This window comes from Sparus aurata, chromosome 9, assembly GCF_900880675.1.
Source record: "Sparus aurata chromosome 9, fSpaAur1.1, whole genome shotgun sequence".
Taxonomy (NCBI): Eukaryota; Metazoa; Chordata; class Actinopteri; order Spariformes; family Sparidae; genus Sparus; species Sparus aurata.
In genome coordinates, this window is record NC_044195.1 from 10,847,110 (window position 1) to 10,871,001 (window position 23,892).

The 23,892-nt window shown below is 42.1% G+C and overlaps 1 protein-coding gene across 1 annotated transcript; it reads right to left on the bottom strand.

Annotated features, from left to right (window-relative positions):
- Positions 1 to 49: 49 nt before the first annotated feature.
- On the bottom strand, positions 50 to 21,899 carry ints6 (integrator complex subunit 6). Its single transcript, XM_030429009.1, has 18 exons — positions 21,451 to 21,899; positions 21,251 to 21,328; positions 20,563 to 20,712; positions 15,456 to 15,545; positions 13,450 to 13,633; positions 10,142 to 10,267; positions 9,668 to 9,819; positions 8,185 to 8,337; positions 6,770 to 6,902; positions 6,411 to 6,505; positions 6,190 to 6,300; positions 5,243 to 5,458; positions 4,721 to 4,847; positions 4,391 to 4,533; positions 4,120 to 4,306; positions 3,539 to 3,907; positions 2,065 to 2,158; positions 50 to 1,892 (listed from the first exon to the last, which is right to left on the bottom strand). The coding sequence occupies exons 1-18, from the start codon at positions 21,559 to 21,561 to the stop codon at positions 1,799 to 1,801; spliced, it is 2,613 nt and encodes an 870-aa protein (XP_030284869.1). The 5' UTR covers positions 21,562 to 21,899; the 3' UTR covers positions 50 to 1,798.
- Between the last annotated feature and the right edge of the window lie 1,993 nt (positions 21,900 to 23,892).

A 23,892-nucleotide genomic window follows, 5' to 3' on the forward strand; every position in this document is an offset into this window, starting at 1 on the left:
CGTGAGCTGGCTGATGTCACAAAAACGTGGACAAAAACGCGTCCAGTCACATGTTTACAGAACACTTTATTTACATGGCCCTTCACAGTGTAAAATAGAAACTTTATTCATGGAAATACTTACAAAAAGGCCGTTTTCCACTGAACATTCTCTTTAAATAGTACTCTAGGGTTATTTACATCTTTACAGTGTATTCAAAATACTCTTTTGGTAGCGGCCTCTTCACAAACAAAGACAAGTATGGCAGATTTTGGTCCCTGTCCAAGGAGGGAGGGAGCAGAAGAGGGCTGCCCTCTGAATCACAAATCAACTCTTGACCTCTCCACCTCACTTCAGATTATTCATGTAGATTTGAGAAAATTGAACCGACCTGACAAAAAAAAATAAAAATAATGAAGATTGTTGGAAAACAAACTCCTTGCGACAAAATGTGTTTTCTCTTCTTTTAGATTACATTAAATAAACATTCTCAAATGTACACAAGTGCATTCACGGTTCAGGGACAAGAAGTTGGTTTGAGATTCATGGCGGATGGGGGGAGTTAAGGGAGTGGGGTGAAGTTATTTGGCAAGCGACCAGCACACGTTGGGACAAGCTGGCATCCGAGCTCTCAGTTCAACACTCCAGGGGACGACGGTGTGTGTTGCATATCGGCCGTTTCAGGCTCAAAGAAAGATAAACGTGGGGTCAAAGTAGCTCCAATGTTATTGCTGATTATGATGCACTAGTATTAGTTCCTGAGCTTTGTGTCCCTGTGTTTCAACATCTGTCACCAATGATGCTGCATCATTACAAATGGTTTTACTTTGTGTTGGTCTCTTTGCAAAACGCACAGACTTTCTTTTTTTTAAGTTTACAGTCTCAAGAAATCTGTGATTGTTCATTAAGCAACGACTCGATAATATTAAGTGTCAGTCTGGAGGGAAAACCACAAGTCGACAAATACAAGATTTAAACTGAACCGCAAGTTAACCAACTGAATACTTGAGCCAAGTCATTCAAGAGCAGGGCAGAGGAGTGCTTGAGTGAGCGGAGTGTAGACAGTACATTTCAACAGGATGACAGACGCATCCTCCCACACAACAAAACAACCTGGTAGGAAGGGAAAGTGAATGAATGAAAAGGCATGAGGGAAGAGAAGTGTTTCGTGAGCATGTGCACTGGATCCCGTTTGACCCTGAGTTGGCTGAAAACGCACACGCAACCACACACGCATCCACACACACTCACACACAAACAAACAATCACACACACACACACACACACACACACACACACAACCTGAACCCTTCCTACATCACCGATAAAACATGACTGAACGTAACATCCAGGCGCAGGCTGCCATCTGTTCCTCTGCACTCCCTCATTTACTCCACCTCCTCGTTTGAGAGACTTTTCTCTCTCTTCTTCTGTCATTTAAAAAAAAAAAAAAAAAGAACATAAAAAAAGGAGAATCCATTCAGGGAGGAGGATAATCAAAGGGAACGCCTCAGGACGGGCTCACCGATCACACAAATAACCCTGCTCACTGAGTAGGCACAGGCTTCATCTGAAGCAACAAAATGCTCCCTCACTTCCCCCTTTTAGATATCTGGAGAATCAACTCTATGTGCAAACCAACAGGACGATCAACAAGTCGACATAATGAAGAGAGTCCACTGCAGAGCTCGCGGTCTGAGGGCTGGATGCAGGCTCGGCCCGTCTCGTCATGGCCCCAGTACAGGAGGGGCGGGTTGAGAAGGGTGTGGAGGGTTGACGGGTTCATTATCAGCGAGTTCAGTTTGGGAATGAGCCGGTCTCAGAGAGGGTCCACGAGGTTCATGCTGTTAGATCTGTTGTGGATCTCTTCCAGGAAGTTCTCAAGCTGCTCGATGAGAACGCGCTTCTTGAACCTTTGAACAATGGATAAAAGCAAATGTTACAGTTTGTAGTCTGTGCAGTTACAGCAACACTTTCTTGTGTCAGGATCAAGACGTTGGTGCAGCCGAGAAGACAGAATTTATCTTTATATGAAGAAAGGGTATGGCCTAGAGGGCAGAGATGGTTGATACCGGAACTCCGTACCTGGCCGCCTCTTTGATGATGTTTTGGAGGAAGATGAGTCGGGTGTCCAGTGTGCCCTGGATCTGCTTCAGGAGGAGGAAGATCTTCTCATAATCTGAAACCGAAAGAGCAAATGATCCAGGATTAATGACTTGTTGCTAGGATGGCTGAAAACCTTTATTCACTTTCTCTGCAACCAGTAGGATAACGATTGCTTATGATAATCATTGATAATGATCAATAATATACAGGTTTGCCATTTCCTCTCAGAAAATGTCTGACTATCAGGGACATTCTCATTCTAGAGAAGTAACTAATGATTGCTTCTCTTATGGATTCCGCTACTGATTCAGGATTAACAAGGATTAATTTGTTTCTTTAAGTCATTTTGGACTCAAACCCAGTTAATATCATTGTATCACAGATAACTGGCACTGTCAACAGATACAGACACCTACATCAGTTGATAGCTAACAAGAAACTGCAGAATAGAAATATCGAAGATTTAAGGACATTATATAGAAACAGAAACGGTCAGTCATAGGACACATTTATACGTCTGAATTGTATATTTTAGTCACAGCTGTTAGTTTCCATTTATTTTTATTTAGCTGTAGTGTTATCATGATATGAAGCGTGGACATATAAACTAATTTACCTTAACTAACATTTAACATAATTAGGAGAAAAAGAAGAGTGAAGCATCTCAACTGTTTATGATGCAGACTACATCCCTGATGTGGAGAAAATTCAATCCACAGCTTGCCATCTTAGAGAAAAAAAAACAACCCCAAGGTCAGAAAAGCTCCACTGGGTTCACTTCTGTGGTTTTCTCTGAAATAATAGGATGAAAACACTTTGACGGAAGATGGGCCCCATTTTTTTTTTTCGTCTTTTTATGTAAAACTGAATGACAGCGCACCTTCTAATAGTACGCTGGTCAATATGCAACTGCATGGAAGTATGACTGGGTGTTAAGTCGCAGGGGCAGCATCAGAGAAACGTCCTGAGTTTGAATCCATCTTATCTTGGTTTAGTAGACAGCTCTTATCATGGATACAGGATGCTGGTTTGTGTTGAAAGTACAAATTGAGATTTCTTAAATGAGGATAAAATAGCAAGTGAAATAAGACGGGACACAGCCATGAGTTTAGGAAATGTTTGATATAAAAAGACATGACTGATCTTTCATGTCTTTAAAGTAGTGACAATGTTTTTTCTGTCATTGGGCCTCCACTGTAAATCTTCTTTACATATTCTTTGGTCAGATATTTAATGATTGAAACCATAATGCTGTCGTCAATTAAGACCTGGTTCTCATCTGCCTTCCATAGTTTTTTAAAAAGTCTTTGTAGAAAACATGTTTATATTTCTTTAAGTAAGATATCAAAAAAGTGTTGCTGAGGCATCAATAACAGTATCAAAGAAATATCCATCAACATCCAAGCCCGCGTGTAGGCTGCCCCGCCTCCTCACACAGTGTTTGGATACATACGTCTGCCGGGTTTTCTGATCTCCTTGGTGATGAGCGCCCTCAGCTCGTTGTTGACCTTTGTCGTCTCAGTGTGAATGTGCTTCTTCAGAGCTGCAGGTGACAGGTAGCGAGGCGGTTGATCCTCCCCCAGCACCACCACTGCTCCTCCCTCGCAGCCCGGCAGCAGCTCATCCGCCTGGGGTTGCCCGTTCTCCTCCTCGTCCCCGTGCAGGAGGTCCTGGTGGTCTGTGGCCATGTGGTTCTCCTGGCGGTCTGCAGGTCCCGAGGGAGGATCCTCCTCCAGGATGTCCGAGCCGTAGTGGTTCTCATTCAGGTGGTTTATGATCAGGTCTGGTTCAGGTGCTCCATCATTCATGTCCATGTCTTCGGCTGCAGGGATAAAGAAAGTGATTAACTGTTGAGTTCACTAGCTGAGCCTATACCTGAGCGATTCAGAAGAGCCGAGTCAGCAGAACTGGCTTTAGGACTGAAGCCACTGACAGTTACGCCTGAACAGGGACGGAAACACTTTGGAACCGTCATCAGTGCAGTTAATCAGACACCTTGTTGTACATGTGTCACAGTCTTAACAGAAATCTCACCTGATGGTGGTCGAGGGCTGGCGGGAGGTGTTACTGGAGGGGTGTAGGCCCGGCCCAGACGGAGCAGAGGAGACATGCAGCGCCGTCTCTTGGGTCCTCCACCCGTCATGTTGTTGCTGTCTCCTGGTCTCTTCCCCTTGTTCTGAGGGCCCGTCACAAACTCATCTGCCTCGTCGATCATCATGCCCTGAGAAAGGGAGATGGTCAGTTGACATGTTTTATCTTTGGGTTCCTTTTGAAGAGGATCAGGGTCAAGATCAGTGGGACTCACCTTCTTGTCTAGTTTGAAGGGGTTGCCGAATGTGTGCAGACGTTTGGGCTGCTCAGGGTCGGCGTCTCGAAGAGGCTGAGGAGCAGCTTTGAGGAAGTCTTGGTAGTTGCCCATCTGGGCTATTGGCACGCTGTGGAGCTGGTCTGGACAAGAGACGGGGACATTCAACATGAAGAGTTTTACACGTTTTACCCTCAAATAGTAACGTAACATTTTTCTTTTTGCTGAGTCAACTGAGCAGTTGACATCATTTTTGGGTGTGGTTACAGGATTAACACTGCGCACTCATGACCAAACCCAGCAATGGGAGTGGTAAACAAACAGACTTACCTGAGTCCTGCCCTCGGAGGTTACAGACGCTGGTGTTGAGCAGGTTCCTCCTCATTCTGCTGAGCTGGTCCAGCAGGTGGCTGCGGGGGATGTCGTAGGGATTTCTAAAACTCTGCGGCTTAAAGCCCTGGTGAGGACACGAGGCAGACAGGAGAGTAAAGAGAGGGACTGGGTTTAAATATGGCCGTCCTATAAATCAGGAAAGATGGTTGTTTTCTGTTGAAATACTGTCACACTTTGGCCATAACAGAGTGGATACACAGTGGATAAAGTCTGAGAGAGGTGGCCAAAACCCTCAAGCACCCGAACAAAAATGACATAAAACATCGGAACAGACGCCTCAGGAGGCCTTTTGGCTGGGAAGTCCGAGCAGAAAGTGAAGTTTAAACACAGAAGTGCTCTCGAGTTGAAAAACTGTCCAAGTGATTGCAGCTTGGTACAGGCAATGTTGATGTCTGTAATCATAACAGAATAACTCAAGCTGTGTATCCTCAGGAAATGTTAATAACACTCCAGCCTCACCTTGTTGAGCAGTGCCAGGTGGAAGCCCTGGAACTCTTTGGGGTTGAGCTCCATGGGTAGAGCAGGACCCTCTCCTGAGAGACTCTGCAGCTGCTGGATGAAGTCCCGGCGCTGGGCCAGTGAAATACCACCGCCCCGCCAGCGAACCTTGATGCCGGCTTCTGGTGAAGGCTTTTTACCAATCAGGGCAATCAGGCGGTCGTACTCCATTTTTGACTGGAGAAGAGAGCAAATCAGTTAAATGAAAACTGCAGATTGAAAATATTCTTCAGACTTAATAACATGAACTTTTGCTCACATCCTGTTCAACATGTTTACACACTGCCACCAAAAACTGCACAGCATTCATTTCAATAATGATCATTCAGTATGTGTTTCTATATTTTTTCATGTTATTGTCAGTCTACATTTTCATACACAGGCTTCTTGACTTGCAGTACTTGCTCTTATCTCCATTTTATATTTTCTCATGCTTTGTTTATTGTTACGCACCAATATACTTAAGGGACTTGACTTTGTGCATTTAAAGTGAGCTTACATTCAGTCACATGGTGTATAAGACTATATAAACAACATGCACACTATGGTTGGGTATTGTTATTGTACTAGACATGGATTTTTGCATGCAAGTCCTGAAACACCCAACACATTGTTTATTATATTTTTTAACTGGGCTCAGTGTGTGACCCCAAGCACCGGTTGTTGCTCGTTTCTATTGTATAGTAAAAAATTTTGTAGCAAAGTCTGGCAGAACAATTTTCTTCTGTATAATTGAAGTTGGATCTTTTTTTAAAGTGTGAAATAAATACAATATAAAATTTCCTGACTTTAACACCCTGATTATAAACATGTTTTTGTACTAAATAAAACATAGATAATAATAATTCTTTCTATCACATGTTGTGACAATTCAAAATAAATAAATAATATCGTTTAAGACTTCTTACCTGTTGGCTGAGCTTCTTCAGGTAGGACACCACGCTGTAGCTCAGGCCGTACTCCATGTTGTCGGCCAGCAGGTTTGGTGCTCCCATGATTCTCAGAGCCTTCCTCAGGGACTACGGAGAGAACGAAGAGGTAAGACCAGCACAATGTTTCTCATGTTCTATGCATGTCGATCACATGAAGAAAAAGTAAAGCACTGACGAATGAAGTCAGGTCAACTGACCCCGATATAGTATGGGGGCATGGTCTTCAGGTAGTTCTCAAAGGACTGACGCCATTTAATGGTCGGCTTGAACTTGTGCACTTTGATCAAGTCATCTGCAATAAACAAGAAAGTAAAAGAAATAAGTTCAGACTGAATATGACAACGTGTACATTATAAAACAGAGGCCCACTGTCCCACTGTGATACAATTACAAGTTATTTTACAACTTTTCAGACTTAAAATACACTTTTTCAAGCCTAAATTATAATAATGAATTTATTGACGTGACTGATAATGATACCTTCACTAGATAAGAACATATAACCATGTAGAAAGCACATATAGTAACAACTGGCACACGGCTCCATCAGTCTTACCCAGAAGTGGCAGAAGCACGGGGTAGTTGTAGGGCATCACAAACAGGTTGACGCAGTTCAGAGCAGTGCTGGCCTTTAAGTAGCCAAACGGTTGGCCCATGTCACTGTATTTGGCACTGTTACATACAAACACCTGAAAGATGGACAGACAGAAAGAGGGAAATGACACCAGAACTCTTCAACCAGAAACCAACAAACTTCAGACCTGCAGAAATGCAGCCCGTCTTTCTCACTGGTTCAGTGAGCTGCTGAATCACTGGCCTGTAACCATCATGAGGATCTACCACCCACACGCCTGATGCTGTCTCTTTAAATAGATGAGCACCCTTTCAGCCCTCCCTCTGTGATCTTTGATCTCATGTTTTCACCTCCAGGAACCTGTCACACATTCAGTGTGGGTAAAGAAGACACCTCCTGTGAAGGCTGTGCATGTCTTACTGTAATATTCAATAAGCTCTTACATTCAGGTTTTTGTCTGCCATTAGTTCGATAGAAGTGGAAATGTTTACAGACAGGCTAACAGCCCCGCAAGGATGTAAAGCAACAAACTAAACAGTGGAATGAAAAAAACAAAAAACATGTAACATGTGGTCTGAAGGTGGCAGCGGAGGAGAGAGGAAACAAATCAGACAGGGTTTATCCTCTTTTAGATTTTAGCTTACCTTCACTTAGCATCTTTTATCTCTATTTTAAACCTCTGGATGTTAACATTAGCCTGGTATATGTTGGCACACCAACATTAACTCATCTTGATCATATCAGTTATGTAAAGTAACACAGTAAGTACATTTCCTCAGGTACTGTAATTAAGTACAATGTTTAGGTTCTTTTTACCACTCAGACAAATACACATTAAACTGACAGCTTTGGTTATCATTATTGTTGCTGATTAAATGTAATAATGTAAGGTAAAATCAATACAATACAATAAAGATTAAGATAAAACTTTTTTGATCCTTGAGCTACCCAGCAGATAGTGTATAAAGTAGTTCAACCACCTTGACCATCTTCAACATTAAAGAGATGAAGACAGTGATGTATCAATAATTATAATATTCTGCACAATGAGCACTTTTACTGGAATAAGATTTATATGCCTGATTCTTTCAGGTGACAGATTATTCCTACATTGTGGTATTGCTACTTCTACATAAATGAAAGCTCTGAACTGGATCATTTAACATGATGGCGGTTTAACACTGCCGTTCACTCAGTCACTGACTCCGTCATGTTCTTAACCTCTAAATTCAAACATATCCTCTCCATCAGCGCACAGCAAATATGGTGGAACATCTCATGATGCAATCACTCCACCGCAGTTGGTATCCATCTGTGTGACAGAGGTCAATTATCTTTGACCCACCAGGTGTAAAACCTAAGAGCATAATGAAGTCCTTTTTTATGTTGTGCCATACCTGCCAGCAGGTGTGTGGGGACTTCCTCTCCAGGATGTACTGTGTGAGAGGCGACGGCTCCAGCTCATACTTGTCAAAGGGCACCTTGTCTATCACCATGGGCTCCGCATCCAGACAGGAGAAACGCACATGTGGGTGGGCTGAGCGTGGGGGCTGGAGGGGGCACAGAGGGAGGGGTAAATACTCCGATAGTCCACATGTTTCATCACTTCTCTAATCATGATAATGGATACAGAATAATGCACATTTCAGCCTGTCTGCATAAACTTTATACTTGTATTTCCATGTTCGCATTTGTCAGTAAACCTGCAGATTTGACCAGATCTGTGACACGCAGGCACATTTTATGTGTGTTGATGTCATTCATGTTCTCATGAAACATGTGCATGAAAAATAGGGCTGCTTGTTCTGACAGAAAATGTTTATTTTTGCGATACAAGTGATGTTAGTGTGGCTTCTGTCACAAGTTTGTGTCATTTCTTAAAAATAAAGTCTCTGATATCTTACAACTATATCTATATAACTTTTCATCTTATGTTTTTACTGCTTACTCTCTGTTTGAGAAATTATAATAAATTCAAAATTAAATGACAAAAGACTGCAAACATGCTACATACTATGTACTGCCAGATAATGTATACATTAGTTGTAAACTAGTGGCAGATGTGAGTAATTTGCACTCCTGATGACACAGACAATATAAGGGCTTTTAATTCTGCACATCCTTAGCCCTGTGTTAACAGTTAACCCTGAAATCTTTCCACACATGAGACTGTTAACCCAGGGTTAACATGAGCCCTGGTCCAAATGATTCACACTGCACTTCTACTGGAATACACAACTGTTAATGTTGACTTACTACTCTGTTTACTGCAGCCCACACTGGCACATCTTAACATGTGTTTAGTTGATTTTCTGGGGATATCCCTACAACGTCGGGGCTAACCCTGTTATGGAGGGTAGCCCGTGGTTGACGGCTATCTTAGCCTGGGGCTAACAGCTTTGATAGCCTGGGGCTAAGTGCAGTGTTGTAAGCACTTGCGTCGCTACCTTCCAGTGCTGTACCTTTATGGTTATATTATGCAGTACATGTGGCAGGGTAATTCAGTTTTATTACCTTTACTACTCCCTCTTTTCTCCATTATTAATGTAGGAACTGTCTGATTCTTTGTGTTGTGAGCCCGTGTAAATGAACAAATTAATTTGCTTAAGCCTTTCCCACTGCATCTTTATTATAGATGGATTTCTGTGACACAAATATTTGAAGAAAAAAAATTAGAAATGATTACAAGTTTAGTTAAGTTTTGTATTCTCCAGGACTATTCTGCTGTATCTGTAGGCCATTGGTAACACACTGAGCTAATATCCAAATTACTGTGTAACAAATTTAATAGAGGCCTTATGGTGTATTACAGTATGAAATCTGCATTATCAAACCATGCAAATGCTTTTGGTAAACAATTTCAGTTGTAGCGGGTCTCACCAGTGTTGGAGAGTTCTGGTCCGGCCAGAAGGCCTCAGGGATGGGCCAGTGACCGATGGGGACACCGGTTTTAGGGTTGGGTCGTACGTAGATCAACTTGTGACAACAATGCCACGGCTGTACACCGGACTTCAGCACCTCAGCTGGAGCATCTGCGTACAGAGCAGAGGAAGCTGACTTCACAGGAAATATAAGCATGAGCAGCTAAAGACAAGAAGGTGTTTGTGAAAACGGAAAACAACAAAATGGTGTTGATGAACTGTAAGAGTGTGTAGGCAGTTCAAACGTAAAAGCGGGGGTTTAAACAGTGAGATCCATCAGCTGTTTGTGAAGGAAAGCTCAGAGAGGATTAGGAAGCAGTGAATGAGTGAGTGGGAGACAGCAAAGAAGACGTCGCCTAATCAAACAGATGCAGAGCAGCAGCTGTTAAAAAGGCCTTTTGAGAAATAAATGACAAACAAATGTGTGTGTTACCCTCTAAAGGAGGCGGGTCAGGCCCTGTCTTCTCAAAGTTTATCACCACTCCACTCTGGATCTTCTGCACCAGCGACTCCAGACACTGATTCAACATACGCTGAGAGAACACGCTGTAGGAACGACCTGCAACACACACAAACACACACACAGACAGACACACACACCCACATTAGCATATAGGCCTGGACATTTAAGTAAACTAATTTCTTGGGTTTTAACTGAATATGAATAAAGTATTGGATCAACATGTTAAAGATGAATCCTGTCAAACATATTCAGTTCACCTGTCAGAACTCTAAGGTTTGCATTCATTCATTTTTGTGCCACTAGGGGGCAGTGAAACAAGCTGAACAAGTTTAAGTTGTTCCTGCAAATGTTTCGGGGTGATAAAAACAGAAACACTTCCACCAGAATCAGACCTGCAGAATCAATTTGGAACACCTGAGAAAAATGTCCGGCTCTTTAGCTGCTTAAAGCTCCTCGGTGTTTACCAGCTCATCTCTAACTGTGTCTGTGTGAGGTGTGGTGGCTGAATCACATATTTAAACAGCCATAACTGAAAGTTGAATGATCTAATGTGAAGATAGGTGTGCGCAGGAATGTGCCTACATTTGCATTAAACGTTATGTGTAGACTGTGGTTACTGGATATAATTGGTGCTGTGAGGGCTACAGGACAAATGTTCATTTAGCTACATTGAGTTATAACAGAGACAATCACTTTGACATTTATTTGTGTCGTCATCTAAAGTATCCAAACCTCTAGGGGATTCAACTGACCCAAAACGAATCAAATCAGGACGTTCTGAGAGAGATCAGTACCACTATTATACTGATAGATTACGCCCTGAAAGTTGCGCATCTTGTGACAGAAGAGAAAAGCAAAACAAATGCAGGAGTTTAACTTCATAGCAGACCCTTCACAACCCGGACCTGACCATGATTTAATCCCTCACCTTGAGAATATTCCTGAGTAAAAGCATTTCACAATAACTGAATATTGAGTACTCTCAGACTGCAGCACCTGACTTGGGTACTTCACACTGCACTGACCTTTATGGTATCAGTCCTTTACACTTGCTGCATGTTACATCCGCTTTACTTTATTGTCACAGCATCAGTCACACAAATCAAACACATTGTTTTACAACTGATGATGAGTCTAATTCAGCCTTACTGCCTCCAACTTGACCTCTAATGACCTTGTTATGCACCCATTCACTCTGCTGTTTCAATAGGCTGTGGCTTTGTGTCAGGTCTGCCATCAGCAGTAATGGCCGGGCGGGCAGCATGTACCGTCGACCAGTCAGTGACAATGGAGCTGTGTCATGTTCTGCATTCAGCACCACTGACTGCTACACACAGCTGTGTGTGTGTGTGTGTGTGTGTGTGTGTGTGTGTGTGTGTGTGTGTATGAATCTTAACCTGTCATCAGCAACATTCTAGTCTGTTCCTCCTGACAGGTGCTTCCACAAGCAGCATGAGGACTGAGACTGGAGGTCTACTCTACTCTGGTTTTGTCTTATTCTAAATCACTTACAGACTAAAATCATAAGCCTGAAAGTCTCAATGAGAAACATTCATGACATGAGAGACAGTTCCGATCCTGAACCAGGCGGTACAATCTGAGCTTTCTAACCTCAATCAACAATTAATCCTTAAGTGCACTTGAGCAAAGCACTCAACCTTCCACAGCAGCTCCAGCAGACCTGCTGACTGTTAAAGCAGAGTTGTGCCTGTACTGGCTGTTCAAACCTGTAACTGGCTGGTTGAGACATTATTCTCCTCTTTTTTTGTATTGAAAGAGATGATTCATCAGCTGAGCCATGATGCCTTTAACAAATAGCTATTTTGATCTGCCCTTATAAATACTCTGAGCTTGTCCCAGCATGTTCCACCAGGCTCTGCTGCAGACATTAGGCTCCAGGCCCTCCCATGAGGAATATGTCAGTGGTGCTTTTCCAAAATAGGGTTATGATAGCATCCATTTATAAAAAATTGGCTCAACAAAATAACATCTGGGAACAATCGCAAGTAACACAAATATTCAGGTGTACAGATGATATAAAAGTTTCCATTCTTGTTAGCCGCCCTGTCTTTATGTCAGTCAGCTGTCTGTAACTCTTGAAAAACACTGTAGTCTTCACTTTTATTTTTTCTTGCAGGTTAAACTAAAAATGCTGAAGACAAAAAGGTAAATATTATCATTGTAATGTTACTTTAATTGGGTTTCTTGATTGCTTGGAGCTGAATTTGTTGCTTAAGCCTCGGCATGCTGGGCATATTTGTTGATATGATACAAAAACAAAAAAAAGCCCTTTATTGTCACCAACTTAACTGCAGCAATTAAGACATCTAAATATTCTTCTTTGTTTGGAGACACCAAGTCATAAATGCAAAGGATGCTCAGGATTATTCAGTCATGGTTTAGCTTATTTATTACTCACTATTAGAATATCTTAGTTATTCAATATTGCACGTCCATATCGTCTGGAGACTTGTCACTCAACTTAAAGAAAGAATGCTCTATATCAGGGTCAAGCACCAGGAACACTGGATCCTACATTGCCTACAATGCAACTTCATAGAGTGCTGCAGAAATTAGTTCTAAAACTCAAAATTAAGTTGGCAACACAGGGACTTATCTTCTCGGCAGTCCGTCTTTTCAGGCCAACTTAGGTCTCCAACTATTCTAACCCTAACTTTACAACTTTTACTATGCACTTTATTATAAACTGATCAATATACTTGCGTAGTAAGACAATTAGTGGTGGTGACGTTAAAGTCATGTTACCGCAATATAGTCTGTAATTAGCCTAACATTAGCTTTTTACTGCTAGAGATTTAATTTACGCTTCAAAAATCAAAAAGAGCCGTTCATCTGTGAAGATTATCTTGATGAACAAAATGTGTAAATATCATGAACTTGTGTTTGTCAAAGAGATCATTTGCTGCAATAATCCAAAATCAAATAACAAAATCTCAGAGGGAATGCGATGCCATGCTAACTTCAGTTAGTTACAAAATACGGCAGCTCTCTGTACCAGGCATCATTAAACGTTCCATGCTGTGATAAGTTCACAGGTTTTATGACATATTTTAAGACTAAAACCTGATTGAAAATGATATTTTCAAACATCATATTGTTGTCACGGGCCATGCAGGACTAACCCTAACCCTAACCCACGAGACAGGTAAACTGACCTTTATGTGCAGAACTTATAGAGAGCCGGTTTAAGCACCGCACTCTACAAACATGTACAATAGTTCATTAACCAAACACCAGCCTGTGCTCCATCCGCCTACCTCCAGTGACCTCACACATGGGGGTGATGGGAGAATCGTCAGGCGGGACGCCACCGAGGGGTTCGGGCTCAACCGAAGCGTTGCCAGGGATACGCAGCACCAGAGCGAACAGACGTTGGTCCCAGCGGAAGGGCTCCTTGGTCAGCTCGCTACCTGGCAGCGGGGTGGTGAGAGGCAGGTGGAGCTGGACGGGGCAGAGAAACAGAGGCCTTAGTGTTCACGACACGATGACGACATCCACATACTGCATACGACGCAACACAAATGAGCATAAGCTGTGTATGTGGAGGCTGCTCTCCCAGGATTATTACATTGATTTAGACAACTGTAAATCAATAGCGAGGATATTTTATGGGAATATTGATGACACAGATATTTATTTCAATGAATTATCCAAACACAGATATTCTCACTGGGGTTATTCTATCCAAACATCTAGAACATATAACTGTGACAATAAAACATGATATGTAGCATGACAGAAGACTGAATTTACTCCTTGATTGAAATGAAGAATGCAGACCCATATAATAATATATATAATTAAACAATTAACTCCTCAAACATTTAGGCAGACACCCACTGTTAAAAGAAATACTTTTATTAGATGTCATAGTGTTGATGCATCATCTCCTAACTCTCTCTCTATCTCTTCTCTCCATCATACTGCCTCACTAATACCAATACTGATTTTCTCATGAATTATCAGGCACTTCGCAGTCAGCCTTGACTTTTAAATAACTGAAGAGCAGCTCTTAAAGTCAGACTTCCCCACCAAACATCACCCAGTCTGAACTGGCACACGCCTAGAATTATCACAGAAGCCATAAATTACCATCTCAAGCCACAACACTGACTACATTTCTTAATAGAGATGTGTACAGGGAGCTGCAGCACAAATATTTATTATATTATATACATTTATTATAATATTTATTTTAAAGATGAGAGGGATGATGTTAGGTAAAAAAAAACACAGGCAGAATAATCAAATAAAAAAAAAAATTATGGTTTGAGCCAAAACATTCACTGGTAGTGGGTCCTGAGGTTAGGGCCCGGCGATATACAATTTATATATCGTTATCGGGATATGAGGCAATGTTTCATCGCAGATTTTAGATGTGGTTAAATGTTATCAGCGTTGTCTTCTCCTGGTTGTTAAGGCTCATTACAGTAAACTGATGTCCTTTCCTGAACTTACCACACTGTTCTACTAGTTTTAATACTTACATTTACACATTAGTGTCCATATCACTGATGATTATTAAAGAAAAAACTTGCTGCGTAAGTATATTGTATAAGTCCTAACATTCATCCCTAAAATATTGTTGCTTATTGATGTTGCAGCATTTGGTTAAAAATACTATATTTATCTTTGTTGCCCTGTCAAATTATGTGCTTTAGAGGAGATTTCAAAGTATTGAGATTTAAACGGTATTACGATACATTTTAAACATGTTGTGATATTATTTCAAGGCCATGTCGCCCGAGCTTATCAGTGATGAGAAAAATGTCTCGAGTCACTTCAGTAAAACTGGTTAAAGGTCATGAAATGTGAACACTTGCTGGTTTTGATGTTCTGATGGGAAATTTTAAATATTTTGGCCTTTTACTGCTGAACACATAAAACAAGTCTCTTGAATGTGTTGGGGAGGTTTCTTCTCAAACTTTGTACATCAAATGATTATCCAAGAAAGTAATCTGCAGGATAATCGATAATAAAAAATATCCGCAATCATTATGACTCAAAAGTTAAAGCTGATAGCATCTTTCTTCTATGGTGATGACATCAAAGACTGTGGTAGCTGATGGTAAGACTAGTGAGATATGATGCTGTGACACTATCGTTGGACTTTTGTGCTTTACATTTCATTTTAACGATTATAGTGACAGATAACAGGGCAGAGTTTGATGCTTGTGCTAATGCGAACACCGTCTGTGTGGCTGTGTGACCAGATGTCATCCAACCACGCAAGAAGCTCTCCTGATTGGACATTTTGGCTGACCTCGTCTTGGACCCCGCCGCCGCTGGTCAACTTGTTGCCGTCGCTGATGGCGATGATGATGGCAGGCTCGAGGAAAAAGGGATTCCTCCCCTGCAAAGAGAGAAACAAAAGAACATTCACTATTAATCTAGATACTAAACCACAAGAACAGCAGAAGCTGTGTGTCAAAATTAGAAAAAGCTCAGAGCATTCATAGAAACCAACAGCAACATTCATGTTGGAATTTAGCAGCTGTGTATTTATAGGCACATATAATGCATCATTATATAGATAACTTACAGAGGACCTATTTTAAGTGAGGGGGTGTGTGAAAGGGAAAAACTGAACTCGAGGCAATGGTAAAAAGAAAACAGTGAAAGTACAGACTGAACTGAGAGCAGTGTCAGTGTACACGTTCACTCCATGTGAAACCTCTTTTCTGCTACACCCCAAAATATTTCATGACACCAGCGCTCCACACTGATAAAATAAAAGTGGAGCAGTGCTGCATTTATCACTGTGCATCAGCCCTGTGGGAGCTGCACACAGGCCACAGAATAACTGGGTGGAAAAGCTCAAGTCCTGTCAGCAAGCAGTCAGCAAACTGGACCTCACCGAGAGCTACACAGTGGCTCAATGAAGGCCGGTCTGTCCTGACAGAGGGGCACTTATTAATGGACTCTACCTGTAGGCTGAATGATGGATCTGTCCACTCTCACACACAGCCCAGAGCAAACACAGCAGGACATCACCAACATCCACAAAACGGTTAGTATCCATGACAACCTGCCCCCAAAACACACTAATGAGTTAGCAATGAGGCTAACCTGCCGGAGGAGTGATGACTTCATCCAGGTTAGCTTCCACTGTTGCTTTGCTATTAGCAGATCCAGCCACATCAGTCTGTGTTTACAATAATCCTGTAATGGTGCTGTCTACAGTCCAGTGGGTTAGGCTTCGATTAATTTAATCATTAAGTCAAGGAAAAAAGTAACTATTTTGATAATTAATAGTTTAAGTCAGACGTTAAGCAACAATGCACCAACGTCACCGGCTAGAGTTTGTCTCGTGTGACAAAGTCAACACCTTTAGACTTACTGACAGGAGACACAAGCCATGCAATGACATCACCGTGGACTTACGTTACGGAACAATTACGTTACAAGACATCTATACTGGGTGACATCACAGGACCATTGATCTCACAGTCCATCTGGTCAGGCTTCAAGCTACGTGCTTGTGGTCGAGCGTAGCTGCTATAGCGTCAGTTCCATCAGAGCTGGTGAGTTTATTTCATTAAAGAGCAGAAACGCCACTGAAGGCTTTTTTTTTTTTTTTTTTCAGATGGAAAAAAGCTCTTCTCTCCACTGACTTCAGAATAGTTTGATTTGGCTCCACTGGGGGTAGACTTCTCCTACCGTTGAGTGGATTGGCTGAAGTTAGCCTGTGATAAGACATTAATTAACAGATGATCTGCCTAATCACCTGCCAAGTATTATTTTATGGAAGTGGCTTCCTGTTTCCAAACAGTTCCCAGATGGTTCTGTGTCACAAACCATGTGATGCTTCAGGTTAACACAGCAAAAGATTAAAGCTACTTCAAGAAATGATTTGCATTATTTGTGGATTGTGGCGGCTCCTTTGGACAAAAGACGACGAGGGAGAAACAAGTAGACTTTGTTTGAGTGCTGCACCATCAGACTACAGAGGAGCCCCTTCCTCCTCATTTCATCATCAGCACTGCTCAATAAAATATAAGTTTTCATTTCATAACTTATCCAACCTGATGATATTAAGAACGACTTTTACGTCACAGAAACAAACCATCCTCTCACGGATAGTCTCGTTAGCTTATGCGGGTCTTATAAAGGGATCCGTATTAAACTGAGGCCGCTTCATAATCAGTGAAAAGCTCCATATAATACAAACAAACATAATAATCAACACATACATCAATTAGAAAATAATCGTTAACTGCAGCCCCTATGATCTTTAGTGACTTTACAGACAGGTTGTGTAAGTAGTCCATCTTAAAGCACAGGATCTCTGTTGTGCTGACACAAAGCCAGACTGAGCCCTGTTTATCACCCGGCTGACATGTTAACTTACTGCCAAACATCAGCGGTCATATCATTTCCTCACTCTCATCCTCCCCTCTCTTAATGAAACTGTGATTAGAGTGAGGATTACCCGTTGGCTGGCTCCCTCTCTACCCCCGTACTCCTCTCCATCTCCCAGGGGAGAGACATCTCAGATGCCTGGCAACCTGGAGGGCTCTTTGTTACTGTAGAGAGAAGCACTCCAGGGCAATATTAACTCCCCCACAGCCTTACTCCCCTTTGTTTTCTCCCTCCATAGCTTTCTACCCCACTGAAAGTCTCGAGCACTCGCAGCACAGGGATGCAAATCAAAGTCGACTTTTCTTTTTGAGTTAAGACCTTTGTCGACTCATTATACAGGACGCTTCAAACACAGAGCACGGGCTGCATCACTTTGGTTTGGCTTTGATTTACAGCTGGTAAACACAGACACAGTTCTACTTGTGACGTGACAGAAGTGCCTGTAGTCATCAGAGCGCTGATGAACCTCAATCACTTCTGACTGCTCAGAGAAATGAGCTCCACCTGGAAAGGTTTCACATCACGTCGCCAAGTTCACAGGAAATTATAATTACCACCAACAAGTTCTGCATTAATCCCATGACTGTGGGTACTGCTAAAAGACAGTATGACAGTATGACAATATTAGAGTCAATGTCTCAAACAATTAATTCAAAGTGCACCTGCTTCACTTCTGGTCTAACAAACTGGCCAAGCTTCACTGAAAGGACAAAGAGTGTGATTACATAAACTACAACAGAAAACAGCCGACAACAGACCGCCACATTTTTTAGAACATTTTCTATAAACCTGATCATTTAAGTCATTAATCAAACAACAGTGCAAAACACACTTACAGCCTCTCATCCGTTAGAATTTACCCCGTTTCTCAGTTTTTTATGATTATAAACTGATGTCTTTGCCTTCTGGACAAATGCAGCTGTAAACTTTTGGGAAACTTTGATTTAATCATTTCCACTAAAGGACCGATCATTTTTGATAAATAAGACAGATTAAGCGATAATAAAAGTAACCACAGCCCTTTAACTTCAGTTATTATAGCACTGCCTTTGAAAGGATATAGAAAAGCAAACCACAGTAATTAGTAATAATTACAACGTGGGTTATGATGTCAGGAGAGAGGGAGAGGGGAGTGTGCCATTTATTCTGAGACTGACCTCCTTTCAGCCGTGAGAAGGCACGGGGGACAAACGGGGTCATTAAATTATAAATGCTGCCAGCCCGTCATTAGAGGTCACTGGTGACCACGGCAGGAGGTAACCTTGACCTCAGCATGTGTGTTTGTGTCAGCAGGCGTGTGTCTGGGTCCAGCCTCACATCATTTGATACTCAAACTCCCTGAGAGTATCTGACATGTATCGTGTGTTATATGTATGAATTACCCAGGATGGCAGGGATCGTCAGGAAGTGCTGGTTAATCATTAACTGTTGCTCCACCCTCAGACTTACCTCCACACTGAGAAACACGTCCAGATTCTATATGAAGCACAGGTGTGCAGAGCAGTCACACTGGGTATGGACTGGACTAATAATAATAATAATAATAATAATAATAATAATAATTATTATTATTATTATTATTATAATAATGATAACGATAACAACAACAACAACAACAATAATAATAATAATAATAATAATAATAATAATATCTGTATGTGTGTATATCATCTGCTGCAGACACCAGAGTAAACTGTAAAACACAATTTCACAACTTCTATCCAGCACAGCTTTGGTTTCTACCGCCCTCAACTGGAAAGCAGAGCAGAGCTGAACTGGTGAGGTCATTAGGCGGCACTGTTCGGAGCCGGGCCAGTAATATTGAATTGATTACAGACTTTGTGGGCTCACAGAATATCTGTGTGCCGTATTCAGTCCTGATTAAATTAATGTGAGAGTAGCTTCCAGCTGTTCAGCTGAGGGACGGACTTGTTTCAAATTCACAAATTAAAACAGTTATGCAATACAATGAATAAAATCTGAGCCTGCAGTCTCACATCGTAAAGCTTTTTCATCAATATTTTAACACTGATCATCTTGTTATATATAGAATATTTAAATGACTTTCCTGGGAGATAAATCTGTTTGCTGTTGGCTTGAATAGAACAATTTTCACATTTGCAAAACTTTACAATTATATGAAAATCTCAGCATCAGAAGGACAAGAGTCATTAAATCTTGAGAATATGATTATTAAGGCAATCAAAAACTCAGATTACCATAGAAGGTTTAGAAGGTCCCCTTCACTCGCTTGTCATTTTAGGTCCATCTTTCAAAGACATGATGCGGTCCAAAACAACAGGAATGCATCATACCGTATTGAAGGCAGGAACGTTCGGGTTTTGTTAAGAAGAGGTTTAAATCAACTTTATGGTCACTCTGAAGCTGAACTCTCATCGACTTCACATATTTTGTCGCACTCATTTACGTAATGTATGATGAAGCACCTCCTAATTGACCACTGAGTCGAAATAACCTCTGTAAAAACATGTCAGAAAAAACTGAATGTTATAACCCTTCTAAATATTAGAAACGTGTCATGTAGGCCATTTCTTTTAGAAACCTACTAGAACACCAACTTATATCTGTGCAGACTTCATGAGCCATCTATACCTCCGGGGCTGTGAGAGCACCTCACATTTTAGAGACACCATGCACTTCTCTGGGTTTTATGTTTCAAAGCTAATGGCAAGCTCTAAACTATACATTAAAAAAAAAAAAAAATTAAAAAAATTAAAAATACTAGCATGTAGCTATCCATGATTTAGAGCATGAAGTCACCAGATCAATGGTGAAATCAATAAGGGCTACTGAGGCGTTCCTGTCTCGTCACGGTCATGTTTGTGTCATGAGTGTGTGGGGTCACAGTATGCGGGTGGTTGATGCTTGTAAGACTGGGGATAGGAGGAGGGAGGGGGGGCATCTGTGTGGGAAAACAGCACCGTATTATAGTTATTCTAACACTTTATAAGCCTGAGTTTCTTCTCTGCCTCTTCAGAGCTACATACCTGTCCATAGTTGTCTATCCCAGTCACTAATCTATTGAGATTGAGTAAATCAAAAGCGGTCCTCAAGGACTGGCCAATAGATGTGAGTCCGGTTGCCTGGAGGTTCCTCAGCTCTGTCATGAACGTGGCGTGGCTCTCTTTCCATCCAGCCTTTCAAAAACAAAACAAAACATTTAGTTATTGACGAGCAGGATTTAAAAAAAAAAAAAAAAAAGATGATGCCCCACTGTGGTAACCACCAGACAACTTTTACAACAGTCAGTGCTTTACTAAAAACACAAATACAGGTCACTTCCTCTTTATCAAGACAATAATGTGACAGCAGTGCAGCCAGGAGCTGATCTGTGTCTGACAGCCTGTGACTAGCCTGGGATCAAACATTACACAGTCTCAACGTGTGCCGAGACTAAAGTGACAATTTGGTCTAAACAAGTAAAGTAAGCTAGTCTCCCCCCCCCCCCCACCACCCCCCTCACCTCCCTCCCTCCCCACAGATATCACCTCGCTGTATAAATAACACCCAGAGTTCCTTGCTGCTCACACTGAAACAAAATGTCGGCCATGTTTTAAAAGGGGTATGAAAGCTCCTCCTGAAGATTTTCTCAACACAATTGATGTAGTGATCACAACGTGGTGGAGCGATGGAGGGACAATGTAAAGCTGGACATGAGCCGAAAACAAACTCTACCTTGATCCCGAACGGAACGTCTTCAAAATTTACCAACATGTACCGGTCCCCTCGGCTGGCCGGGTCTCTGCCTCTGAGCTGTGGAGATAGTAGACAATTATTGACGGTTATCGAGAGATCATGTTTGACAGGCGAGCTTCAACAGCACAACGATCCCGCTCGGGATCCCCCAACATCAATGTGTCCCGTGGTTACAGTACCTTCATAAAAGTCTCAACAGCGCCTTTTGCTATGTCCAGATAGGTAGTGCCCAGATGGGTGCGCTGGTTCATTGAAGCGGACGTGTCTATCAGAAAAAGTAAAACGGGCATTGTGATGGTAATGACACGTTCTGCATGGACTTGGTGTCAGTACAACCGGCCAAAACGCAAAAAAAATCTTTTGTTCTCCTGCCGCCTGTATCACCTCTCAGCTAGCTAGCTAGCTGGCTAACTGTCTGTCTCCCACATTCTTTCAAAAAAGTGTAAGAATAGTGAGTGTAGAAGCCCTTTCCGGGCGGACTAAACTAAAAACCTCAAACCCTAGGGGCAGGTTATGGATTCACGAGGGATATTGATAATTTTTACTATATTTTGCAAATATTCCTAAGTTTTATAATAACAAAGTTCCCCCTCATAGTGAGTCCCTGCTTCTCCCTACACTGAATGCGCTGTGCCTTCTCCACTGGTTTTAACCTAAGCTCCGCGTTTGACCCCGCCTCCCAAGCGGTCCTTCAGCGTCACATGTACCTATACTCGCTCCCCATTGGCTGTCTCAAGCCCCTCATTACCATATCCAAATTAGGCCAAAGCGGAGCGTCTCATGCGCATGCTTACTTGCCCGAGAGGCAGGAATGCAAGGAAAATATCCTGTACATGCAATATGTGTATAAGAATGCGATGTATGTGGCGACGCGCTGGTGTTCGGAGCACTACTGTCGATGCCTGAGCAGGTATCAGGCAGGAGAGGGCCTGTGTCTGCCCTCACAGCTCATTACATAATCGGCATTTACTTCATCCTGTGCACGGGCGTGGGCTACTGAGAAAGACAAGGCCTGCAGACTACAGAGACACAGCTGACGGACAATTGAGACAAAGAGCAGTGACATATTAAGACCAGAAGCACACACACACACACACACACACACACACACCACCGGTTGACACTGCCACCCGGTTTATGTGATGACCAAATAAAGACAGGGCTTTCTGTGAAGGAGGACAGCCCTATCTGAAAACTCGCTGCAAGGGATTGACATGCGCGCACGCAATCACACACACACACACACACACCCTGCAGCTCTAAGATGGCCATACCCTGCCTTTCTTTTCCCGTCCGTGCAATGAGCCACACACTGGCTGGAAAGAGTACGTTTAAAACCATGATTCTGAAGAGAGACTTAGTAAGTGGGATGTGTCAGAGCGGTGCAGACTGGTGCTCTCTGTAACAAACATGTCGTCATGTGAGATAATGGGCCTCAGCTCGTTCTCCCACATCCCCAACAGGCCACACATCATCTTGGCTGATTTCAGGATCCTCTCTGAATGACACACACACACACACACACACACACACAGATATGTACGATTGTGCAATACAATTTTCATAATGTGGCTCCTTGGAAATTGTCATCACTTCCGCAAAAGTAAGAGGAAACCATCCGGTGACATTCGATAGCAGAGAGGAGGAAGGTCTACTGCCTGTTCTTTGACACAGTTCTCTGGAGCAACACAAACACTTCACTTTCCGGTGTATCACTGACAGGTTTTTCACAATAAAATAACTTCCGTGGCTGGTGTAGTTGGATCGTGGCGGGTTAAACGTGACACCAGGTGCGTTTTTAGCTGATTATACGGCAAACAGTGAGAGTCAGTGTTGGAAAGTAGAAACCACTAGCCCACATTTAATCAAGTTCTTTACTCCCATAGTGCCACATTTGAGATACTGAAGTACTTTCACTTGTGCCACAGTCTTACTTCAGTGTATTTCATTCAACTATGGTCAGTTACTTAAAGTGGCAGTTCTAGACCAGTTTTAATAGGGGGGCCAGGTCGGGGGCGGCTTTTTTGTTAGGGGGCACATACAACCCGGAAAAAAAGATAAATCCCTCATTCAGACAAAACAGTGTTTACAATTTCAGCAATTTTGATTGGGTAGTAAACTGCTAAGACACGTTATTTCTGCCTTTCCCTTCAAAACAAATCATTGCAAGAAATCTGTCATTGTATTATTGATGCAGACTCCCTGTCGGTGGGGCCACAGGGGGGGATCCAGACTCAGAGTTACGGGGGCAATGGCCCCTGTTGCCCCCCCCCCCCCCCCCCAGAACTGCCCCTGGTTACTTTGAAGATTAAGATTTTACATACAAAACAGTTGATCATTTTATAATATGCAGCATTCAGAGTTAGCTCTATCTTAGCCAGCGGCAACATTAAAATGCTGCTGTGTGTATTAATCCTTTAATAAAAATAATCTGCTAATACAAACAGTAACATAGCCTTCAAAGAACGATTCTCTTTAATGAGTACTTCTTACTTTGATACAGAAAATATTAATTATAGTTATATACAAATTCAGATTTACAATTTAATGCAGTGCTTTTACTTGTGATGGAGTGTTTTAATATTGTGGCATTAGTTTTATTTGTAGAAGTGGCGGATCTG